At 42.1% G+C, this 11,622-nt stretch overlaps 1 protein-coding gene across 1 annotated transcript in view; it reads left to right on the forward strand.

Moving 5' to 3' along the window:
* LOC111864295 overlaps nucleotides 1–11,622 on the forward strand; it is a 103,622-nt gene that overhangs the window by 62,191 nt on the left and 29,809 nt on the right. The window contains exon 4 of the mRNA XM_033751369.1: nucleotides 481–732. Coding sequence (XP_033607260.1) covers nucleotides 481–732 — 252 coding nt within the window. The remainder of the gene's footprint in view (nucleotides 1–480; nucleotides 733–11,622) is intronic.

An 11,622-nucleotide genomic window follows, 5' to 3' on the forward strand; every position in this document is an offset into this window, starting at 1 on the left:
CGCCCTCACGGCGTAGTGCTTAATTAGTTAAGCACAGGCACAACTTTATCTTTTCTACGTTAGAAATTTGCACGCATCAGGACGGTCCTGTGACCAGCCGTCTTCACGACCTTGACCCTCGTTTTCTTGGACTTCCTGTATCTTGAAGCAAATGCTGAAATGGCTCCGAAGTTCCAAGCTGGCACTGCCCTCAAAATTGCTGTCAAAAGCATCAGAATTATTTTTTCCAAATTATACATTTCGACATTAATTCAGAAAACCAAAATTCCTTGGCCCCTGTGTCAAGCCACTGTTACTAACAATTCCAGGATCTTCACTTTCACCCTGCTATTATCAGAAGAACGAGTGTGGAAAACCTGAGAATATTCTATCAAAACGACGCTCTCTCTTCCGCCCCGCATTAAACTCCCTTTCACGTCTTCCATGTACCCTTTGGCTATACTTTTACTTGTCTCTCTCTTTCTCCTGTGTACGTTTCAGCTTTCTGCCACGCGCGGGAGGGCCTGCAGAGTCTGTGCTCACTCATCACCGGCGACGCATTGTTGTACTCCATGTTCCGCGTGGAGGCCACTCCGGTGGAGTGCCCCTTCAAGGGCCCGCTGTCCTTCACGTACAACCGTGGGCACGGGGAGTGCCGTTCTCCCATTTCCAGCATCGACTCGTGCACGGAGGATTCTCGGCTTCTGCTCCGCTACCAGGCGTGTCCCGACGTGCACGGCACGGAGAGCACCGGTAAGGAAATGGCATTTGTATTGAGGGACAATCTTAATCTAGTCCGAAATGGATCACAGGAAATCCTGCATTGCATGCAGCTCTAACCGAAAGTTTTAGGTTCTGTGGCTTTAGTCCGCAAGCGAACTATACTGACCGAGCGACTGCCGCTTGTCGGCGAACTTAGTGCCAACTTTAGCGGATAGACGGTGGCGTGTGGGGGAGTAAAGCGCGGCCGACGCGTAAGGCTGACAACCTTACCGCCATCTTTGAGCCGATTGTCTAGATAATGTGGGACCCTCAACGTTTCACAACCCTATGGGCCTTCACGGCCTGTTACAGAGATAGCTTTACATTTTTTTTAGTTTTTACGTAAATTAGAGAAATCAGTTTTATCTGCAATGAAAACTGATTATTTTGTGTTGAGATCGATAATCGAGGAAGATACAGACACCTTATCATATAAAGGTCACCGTTGGAAACATGGCAATGGAACGAACTTTAGAATTATAACTGAAACTTTAGTGTGGGGTATACCAGTGTGGTGGGAATCTGTCGCAGTTTAAAAACGGTCCATAGTTCGAAAACTTAATAGTTTACGAGCTACAATGTTCTATTTTCGTCATTATACTTCTTAAAATTCAACATACTGAAATAATATAATTAATTATTTATTGTGATATTATTATAAATACATATTTCGAGCGACTGATTTCGCATTATTTACTGTCATAGGACTACATACTGGTCGCTTGACGCATCCAGTGCGTGAAATCGAAGTCTGGTCAGTTTCAGAAAACGTCCAAAATGGATAATTATATCTCAGAAATTATATGGTTGATATATAATGTAATTACGAGTATATACTCAGACTTATAGAGATATGTATGAAAGATAAAGTTCTGGAGTTTCGATTGGAACCTGTAAATAATTTTAAGGAGTCTGTTTTAATATATTGTCACATGTAGCAATGTCTCGCAGACGGGGTTTGGATTGGTGAATCGATTGATTGGATATTCACAAGTTGTAACTACAGTTAATTATAAAACTATCAAGATTACTGTAACTGTAACACGTCGTAACTACGAATGATTATAACACTCTAAATATTGCTGTAACTACAACACACAAAACAATCTTCAACGGCTGCTTGCTTGGCAACACGATGAGTCTTGTAGAGTCTCTAAACTGTTGATAGCAAGCGCCCTGAGAGTTCAGTGCTGTGTAAAGCAACAATTTACAATATTGTAACAAAATTACTTTCAGCGTGATCGGTGTTGGACAAAATTAAAGCTCGACTGAACAAGAACCTAATGACATCCGTGCTCGATTAGGAGCAGGTCCGGAGAAGTCGCTATGTATTTTGGCTTTTCAGTGTGAGTTGCCAAATATACAGCTCATGTTGGTACGAAGTTGCTAAAGTCATGGTGTTAACAAAATTGCGGTTGTGCGTAGTCTTTTGCCTCCTTATTGCTAAACAAGAATCCGATGCTGTAGGTGGTCTCAGGGAACCGGTATTGATCCAGAACTTGGGTTTTATTCTTATGACGCATTGTACACTGTAAACGATTACGTAAAGAGAATAACTGTTATTAGAGCACAGGAAGTCCTCATACTGCACATGAAGTTCCATTATAAGATTTAAAATATGAGGTTTGATATACAGTTACTGCACAGAGAATAACTGGTCCCGTGTCCATTTCACGAAACAGTAAATTCTGAACTTTATGTGAGACTATTTCTTTTGCCCTTCTTCTGTCTCCTGTCTTATAAAGAACAAATCGCACGAAATTTTATTCAAGATAATGCAACGACACACACTTCGGACAATTCTATGTGTAAACTAAATGAAGTCTTTGGCGAAGAAGTCTAAGTTGAGGATTGTGGCCTCCTCTGTCACCTGACTTTAATCTTTGCGATTTTTATTTTTGGGGTACGCTGAAAGATGAAATATGTGTGTACCATCCTGTCTTTGTAAGAAGGTCACTACAATATGAGGCACGAAATGTTTGCTGTTTCCGTACAACCGCTTCGACATGTGTCTGGAAACATATTCTCACAATCTCAGGCATGCTCAGACTCAGAGGCTAAAACCTGCCGCGGCGGGTCAGTTCTGTCAGAGAGCCGTATGAGGTGTGGGAACAGTTCTAATGTGTAGTTAGACCGGAACTTTATATCGCCATGTTCTGGGCACAGTTAAGGCTGGGAACTGTTCTTTTGCTTATTTGCTGTTCGTAGCAGTTGCTATATTATTATTGCTATTCGGTATGCATCGCAGATGTGCCTTTAAAATTCTGATGGTTCCAGCAACGAATTGTGCGTTGTTTCTTACCCATAAAATGAATCGCCTTTTCTTTTATTCTTTTACGAAGTATTTTTACCTGCGTAGCTTATCGAGGATCCTCCCTTATTCAGTAGTTCAACATTAACGTAGCTACAGGCATACTCACTTACTTACTTACTTACTTATTTACTTACCTATGGAGCTGAGCCCTTCTTGAGGAAAAGCCAAATCTGGAGCTACTCAAGAATTTCCCAGCATTTTATGGAACTCGAAAGTTCATTACCGTGTTCACAAGAGCCCTCCACTGATCTCTATCCTGAGACATATCAATCCAATCCATACCATCCCATTCTATCTCTCTAAGATACATTTTAATATTGTCCACCCACATACGCCTTTGTCTTCCCAGTGGTCTCTTTCCTTCTGGCTTTCCCACCAATATCCTATATGTATTCCCCCATTCGTGCTACACGCACTGCCCACCTCATCCTCCTTATCTTGATAATTCTAATTATACTTGGCGAAGAGTACGTGTTATGAAGCTCCTCATTATGCAGTTTCCTCCAACGTCCTATCACTTCGTCCCTCTTCGGTCCAAATATTCTCCTCAACACCCTGTTCTCAAACACCCTCAGTCTATGTTTCTCCCTTAATGTCAGAGACCAAGAAGCCAAATAATCATAATAAATGATATAGCATTGTTACGAAATATATAGATAAATCACCACATGTAACATCCATACCATACCCACGCCAACAAACTCAATTCCTGGCGAGGGCGGTAGCATGAACATTTCAATATCAGGCTCCCGTTCCATTCCGCAAAACTCTGTACATTCTGAAATAATATAAACATCGAAGTATGCCAGAAATTCCGTCTGTTGTTTGGTTATCATAAATTTTCCTCTGATTAATTCGTATTCCACAAATGAAATCGTTTTGGTCAAGATTAAACCGCTGAGCTGGTATGTGTTTTAACGTAAATATTTTCGTAATGATAGCCTACAAGGGGCGGGTGGAGGGTGAGATGGACTGGGCCACACCCTGTAAAGAATCATAAATAGCCCATGATATGACACAGATATTTAACGTTGATGCTAGTGTATGTTGCATGTAATGTCAGAGGTTGCTCAGTACCGCAGAAATATTTCCCGGCACTGCTCCAGTTTACGAATGCAGCAATTCGTTTCGAGGCCAGTGGTGTAACTGGTCCAGTTTAGCAACTACAAATAAAATTAAATACATACAAGAAGTTCTGGGAAGAAATAATTATCTACTTTCCTTTGAAGCAACGCGGACCACATAGAAAACGACGTGTCCAAGATTTCATCTACTGTACGTGTATGTGTATTCGTTGCCGCAGTAACTTTTTATAGGGCCGTTGCCTAGCAATGATACGTGGATACATATACAGACACACAGACTGCTGGGAGGGACTTAGTATACACCGTTGAGATGGGCTCAGGTGCCGTGATATACATGCCAAGTTTCGTAAAGACTGGTTCAGACATTCATGAGTTGATTGGGGGGGGGACACGCAGACAGGCAGTGGTGATCTCATAAGCCTACTCTCATCTTTTCAAAACAAGGAAAGTAGGCTAAAATTATATTAAATCGAAATATAACCGCAGATTGTGTTGTTATCGTCATATTTGTAATAGTTGGTCTGGAAGTACGAGGATTATTTCTTACCAAATTTGTAGTCTGTCTTCATATAAAATTCCATATCCTTGCTCCATTGGTCCAGTAGTTGCCGCTGTCAAATCGAAAATTCAGTGAACATTTGGCGCGGCTACCATGTTTTAATTTTACATTCTGCGAAACAAAATTTTCTTAGGAAATATCGCATGTCTTTCGAAGACATTTATACGGAGTTTCGGTTGGAAAGTCGAAAGGGAAGAGGCCTCTTGCAAGACGTAGGTGTAAATGGAGAACAGTAAAGAGCTTGAGAAGATGCAGATTGGATTCTTCCGACACAGGATTGAGGCCATTGACAGGCTCTTCTGAATATTCTAATGGGGCTTTTGTATTTAACGAATGTGAATTTTGTGACTGGTTGAGGGACTGTTAGCTTCTCAAGAAAGGCTTTTCTGTAGCTACTGTCGCTAGGTATATTCGATGCGGTATGTAAACTGTCTCCATGGAGCAGAGCCCCTCTTCAGAAGCCGCAAGTTGTGCAGCTGCTCAAGAATTTTCCAACAATTTATGGCCCATAATAAGTAGTGTTGCATTAATTATTTTGTGTTAATTTCGGTTTTATGTAAATGTCACATAAGCTTTGCTGTTTTTTATGTCACGAATCACTTTTATTCGGGATAATTTACTCTCAGGTTCCTAGGCAACTTAATGAGATGCACCCATGAATCTGTTTAGACCATTAACTGATGTGGGCCATAAAATGAACTAAACAGACTGGTGCAAATTGGAGTGTGGTTCTGTGAAAGGAGCTGCCACATACACATAAGAGTTTGTTTAGGACCTCAAATGAAGATGTCCTTAAAATAAATCGGAATAAACCAAAATAAAAGTGGTTCTGATTGTAGACTTCGCTTACTGATACATCCTAAAGGGTTCTAACGATGGTGTATAACATTCAGAATTAATGGGTTTGCGGACTTTGTCCATCGTCCAGTATTCAAGAAGTTGATAAACACAGTGTTTCGGAAACTGTATCTGTTTCCTCTCTCAGGTGAGGTGGAAGACACCTGCTCTGTTGGATCCCTTAGAAAGAACGAACCTCATGCACTGAATTGAGGACGAGAACATATCCATTTTCAGAAACTTTGTGTTTTCTAGTTTCTAGAATACCAGATGAGGGTCGAAGTCCGAAAACCAAGTAGTTCACTTACTGAGATCCGTAGAATTCGTTCAGGCAGTTTGTACAATATACTACTGGACAACTGGACGTGATGGAACCATTTAGAATCGTAACTAAGAGCTATCAGAAGAATTGGAATATTATCCTCCAGTGAATAGAAGGCGAGGAAATTTTTCATGACCCCGACATGTATAGTGCACAAGCTGAACACATAGGTATTTTCGGAGAACTACTGTTGTTGCTTTGGTACCATGAAGCTCACTGTATACCTAACTGAACAGTAGAATGGTGAAGGTCGGTCAGTTGCAGCCACTACTTGCCTGGTCTTCTCTTCTTTGCATGAGAGTACATGTACTGTCTGTGACTTTAAATCTTGCCGTTCTCAAGAGAATGCGCGAATTTAACGAGTCCGCTAAAACCGATAAGAAGTGTAAAATTCCTTAGTCTGATTCCTAATTCCACATGGTACTGCGGCCACTTCTGGCCTATTTTACCAGCCCCAGATGATAGGTGACGGTGATTGTGGAGCAATTGGTGGAATGATGATTGGCAGTGGAAAACGAAGTATTCGGAGAAAACCTACATACTTTGTCCGCCACAAATCCCACATGAGCAGACGCGGGCTCGAAGCCGGGCCGCCGCGGTGGTAAGCCAGCGACTAATCGCTTGAGCTTATGGCACGGCCTCTCGTGTAGGTTAGTCAGACAAAGACCGTTAATATCAAGCTCCGTTCATGGTCCATCGTGTATTGGCATTCAGAAAACATTGGTTCTTTTCACAATGCCACCCATTAAGACACGTTAAAAGGAAAAGTTTTCCATGACCAATGAGTAACGTTTATGAAGATGGAAGCTGTTAGAGAAGCGTCCAATAGGCCTCAGATCGACGCACAAAAGAGCAGCAGAGGCTGTCGTATCAGGGGACCAGTCAGGCTATTGAAATTAACTTGATATAATTGAATCTAGACCATCAATGTGGTTCGCAGCATATCATAAAGAGAGGGATAGGCTATTCTTGAAGGCAGCATTGTTCAGTTTCAATGAAGCAGCTGTTCGTCTTACTGTAAACAAATTCTACATCACAGACAGACTAAAGTGAATACACACAACATTTAAGCAGATTAATTAGAATTAAAATTAAAAAGAATTTCAGCATCAAGGAAAATTGTTCAGACTTGGGTTTTCGATGGAGAAGGATTAAAAGCGATCTGTGAGTCGTGATGAAGCATCAGTACATGAGAGAACAGATTTTCTGAGCTAACCGTAAATGCAGGAATACTGTCTGCCCCTAAATGTACATTGTTGAAACATTTATGGATAGTACGCAGAACCATTTGGTTAATGGAGGACATGTACATTATTGACTTGCTCCTGTTACGAGACGGCAAAGAATAATTATCATAATCGCTGGTGCCGATGAAGACTTCTTACTAAATTCATGCATTCTCTTTAAGTCGCATCAGAGCACAGAAATGATCACGAGAGCGACGTAAATTTCAGAAATTGCAAAAATTGGTTGGAAACAGTTTCGAATCTACTTCCACACAGTATCATAGTCATAGACCGTCGTCGTGGTCTTCGTCATCGTCATCAACATCATCATCATCAAAAGCAAAAGAGCCCTGTTTGAGCCATACCATTTCTTAGAAGATCTTGCCAAATTTGTCTTAATTTAGACCGTTCGTTTTTCACTTCTTCGGATTTCGCAACTATATATTTTGTAGAGCAAGGTCGTCAGGTCATTAGCCTTGCGTCCAGCCCCCAATTTGAAGGCTCATGTCCCATTTATACCCACAAGCACCGGGTTTCCTTTGTTTCGCCTTCTGCGACTCGAAGGATTATGACGGAAATATTGTAACCCGCCTCCACACGGGATATTGATACACAATGCTCGCTATCATAATGCCTAAATGAATCCAGCCCCTGCATCAAATTCCAGGAAAAGTGTAAGGGCATCATAATTTAATATATAGCAGAGATATTGTGCATACTGCCATATCATCCAGAACTTTACCCCACTGAATGATTTGGGCATCGTCTTAGTTGCCACTTAGTCTTAGTTGTCTTAGTTGTCACCTTTAAGTTGAATGATATTATTAAAGTTTCTGATGAAATGTTTGATGCTACCCTAAAAGGAGACTCGAAACACAGATGTAGTTATGTGCAATCTCTTAGGAATCAGTATAGGAATAAAGAAGATTTGCTAGGTGCAGCGTGGGAGACTGTTGCGCACTTAGGATGTGATGCGAATGACAGAGAGGTATGGGTCTCCGAAGATGAAGCGCATAACTGTGTGGGGTGGGGTGAGGTGGGGTGGGGTGAAACTGAGCCCACTTGATACATCGGCCACTAATTGGCCTCTTGTACATGCCCCGAATGGTAGATGAATGTGGAGCATTTTCGTGGAATGAAGATTGGCAAAGGAAACCGAAATACTCGGAGGGAACCTGCTCCAGTGCCACTTTGTCGACCATAAATTCCACACGACCTGGGATCGAACCAGGGCCGTCACGGCGGGATGCCAGCGACTAACCGCCTGAGCTATAACACCGCATAGTTTCAGATGTCGTGTTTCACATATGAGATCTGACTTCGATACGTGGAATATCTTCACTGAACATTGACATGGACCCGAAGAGTGACGAAGATTGACGTGTTTCTGACTTTTGTGTACATCTCTGTACTTGCTACTTAAGGCTGAAGACCATATGCATTAGTAAATGTGTCTCGGTTTTTACGGCATCCATTGTTACACTACATCGCCCGGGTCCCCTCTAACAGTGCAGCTGCAACCACTGTCCAGCTAGTTTATGCCATAACTTCTCACGCGCAACCTAGAGGTCAGGCCTGAAAACGTGTCCTGTGCTTGTCACACCAGTTGGCGCAGTTTCTTGCAGTTGACGGCAGCAACCAAACCACGTGCTTGCTGTAGTTCCCCACTGCAGTAATAAAAGAAATCTGCACCTTAAACACTGGTGTACACTCGTTTTGCTTTTCGAGTACGTATCGTCTGATGGGCGACGCAGTGTAACGCTCTGTTCGTTGCTATCCAGCCACATTTAACTTAATAGATACCATACAACAAAGGCCTTCTTTAAGAGCCTATAGTCGTCAGTTGGCCGAGTTAACAAAAGGACGATGCTGGACCCAGTCCACACTTCAAACCACATTTACAGAGGTGCTGTAGCACTGTCTCATGAAGCAAAGCTCCGCGCACTCCGGACATTGTCAGTAACTGAAGCGGGAGTCTGTACAGCAAGGCTGCCTCGTGCCCAGGGGAACAGCCAACAATGGATTATCTGGAGGATCTATTTGGATATTTTCCTACACTCTACATTAAGGTCTCCAAAGTGACAGAGGTTTTCCGACCTAAATCTTACACATGCTGCATGTTCCACTCATCTCTTCCTCTTCTTCCTCTGTTTAGTGACCTGTCCATTGTCAAGTAAGAGTAAAGATAATTATATTCCAAATTATGTCGTTTTCTCCATTTCTTTGTTGCTTCTTCGTAGGTCTAATTATTTTCGTCACATCTTTGTCCTAAAACGTCATCTACTATTGTTCTTATTGATAAATTAAACTGGTGCAGGCAAATAAATGAATAAATGTTTGTAAATAAACAGGAAATCTTTCGCTGTGATCATGACCATGGCGGTGTAAGTACGAAGGTTGTGGTCTCGGCGCGGTGAGTAGAGGTTTCAGACCCAGCCTCGACGTTTTGTGTTTGTCAACTTGGCTAATTATCCTCCTTACTCTCCCTCTCTCTCCTGAGAGAGTAAAGTATCTCGCACCAAACTAGCAATCAAGGATTTGGCTCACTGGTAATAATCGTAAACACTATCATCTTTTCAGGATGAAACAATTTAAGTCTGAATACCATTTGAGCTGCCAGTAGATATGCTCGTGACGTGACACTACACACATTTCACACAGCACTTTCCATCCATTCACAGTTGTCGTCACCACGGCATATTTCGCGCGCTCACCATGTTTTTATTCTCTACTTTCATAAAGGTAGATCATCTATCAACAGTGATTCAGCACATGGCCCGAATGTTGGTCCCATTTTATATGCTCGCTTGACCGCCATGTTGGTATGGTTCATGACAGAGAGTTACGAGATAAATATTCGTTTGTTCTGTCTCACATATTCTCTGGAGACCGAATGAGAATATTATTATATCCGTGATAACAGCAAAGTCCTGTCTGTTAAATGTAAAAAACTGGACCTTTTTCTTTTTTGGTTAAAGAATTTGTGAGGCATATTCTTGTGATTGCAGACGGTCAATACCCATAAGGATCTCGCAGTTTTCAGATGTTCTCAAAATAACTTGTGCATAACAATCGCTTCTCCACGCGTGACTCGAAGGTTGGGAAGAACTTTCACGAAGTGTTTCAGTGGAGTACGTTGGTAACCCTGCTCAATGGCCGCGCCATAGCTCAAGCGGTTAGTCGCTGGCTTCCCACCGCGGCGGCCCGGGTTCGATGCCGGGTCTAGTCAAGTGGGATTTGTGGTGGACAAAGTGGTGCTAGGCGGGTTTTCTCCGAGTACTTCGGTTTCCCCTGCCAATCTTCATTCCACCAAATTGTCTGTTATCATAATCACCTGGGGCCACATAATCACATATCATAATCACAATAGGCCAATCAGTGGCGGCCGTGTCGAGTGGACCCAGTTAGACTCCCCCCCCCACTAAGCGAATTAAAAAAAAAAAAGCTGCTCGATATGGATGAGAAGGAATCCAGGCTTGAAATAAGTCAGAATGATATCACGGATCTCATGATTAAGGCAATCGTTAAGGTATGCAAAATTAATTTGGCAAGAAACGTGAGTACCGGTTCAATAGAAACGTTTTCACCAACATTCGATTTCTGCCTTCTCAAATGACAGACATGAGTCACTGACATCCATGCCTCGCCAGCAAGCAGTGGACAGCGAAGAGCCGACGTCCAAAATATTGCCACTTCCGAGCGGTAACCGGAATGGGCTCAAATCATTGAAGAGACGTGTTGCTTAAAGTGAAATTCTTACCGGAAGTCAATTCATGAAGGAGTTGGAGAATAAGAAAGCTATCCAAACCAAGAACCAGCCAGTCGAACAACGAACGGGCAGCCAATAAGAAAAAAGTTCTAAGAAAAATCCTCTTGGAAGCGAAAACCGCCGAGATAGCGCACTGCCTCATTTGTGCAGTCATTTCGCGGAGGATTGGGTTTATGATCTCAGCCGTAAAGGCAGGACGCACAAAAACTCTGCTGGACTCAAAGGATTTGCTGATAACTGTGTATGTGAATGTTATGTGAACTTGTGTCAATGTTCATCATCCGGGGCTACTGGACCAAATTCGAAATAAACAAAAACAGATATCTGATCTTCAGATGTTCTCTGAATTCTGTGGCAGTTTTGCTTGTTCTCAATAATTTCGTTCTGAATAAAACAACACAATATCTGCGCTTAAATATGGAAGTTTTAAATTGTTTCATTTTTGGTCCGTTACACTATTATACATAAAATCAATACAAAGTCCGTCGAGTGTAACAATGTTTTTTAGGTCACTTCTTTCTCACTCTTGCCTTACATGTTTCGGTTTTAGTAAAACCATCTTCAGAGGCACATGGTACTAACAAGAAAACACTGGCGTTGTTTAACTGTACACAGTATATATGCTGTGTGGGCACTGCTACAAATGTCGATGTGTAAAAGCACAACACTAGCTTGGAGTACTGAATGCACGTACAGAATGCACGTTCAACCTTCGCATTCAATCCGAAGTTGCCCTCGCGTTAAAACATCACTATTAAAATATTTAAAA

The sequence above is a fragment of the Cryptotermes secundus genome, unplaced genomic scaffold (assembly GCF_002891405.2).
Source record: "Cryptotermes secundus unplaced genomic scaffold, Csec_1.0 scaffold156, whole genome shotgun sequence".
NCBI lineage: Eukaryota > Metazoa > Arthropoda > Insecta > Blattodea > Kalotermitidae > Cryptotermes > Cryptotermes secundus.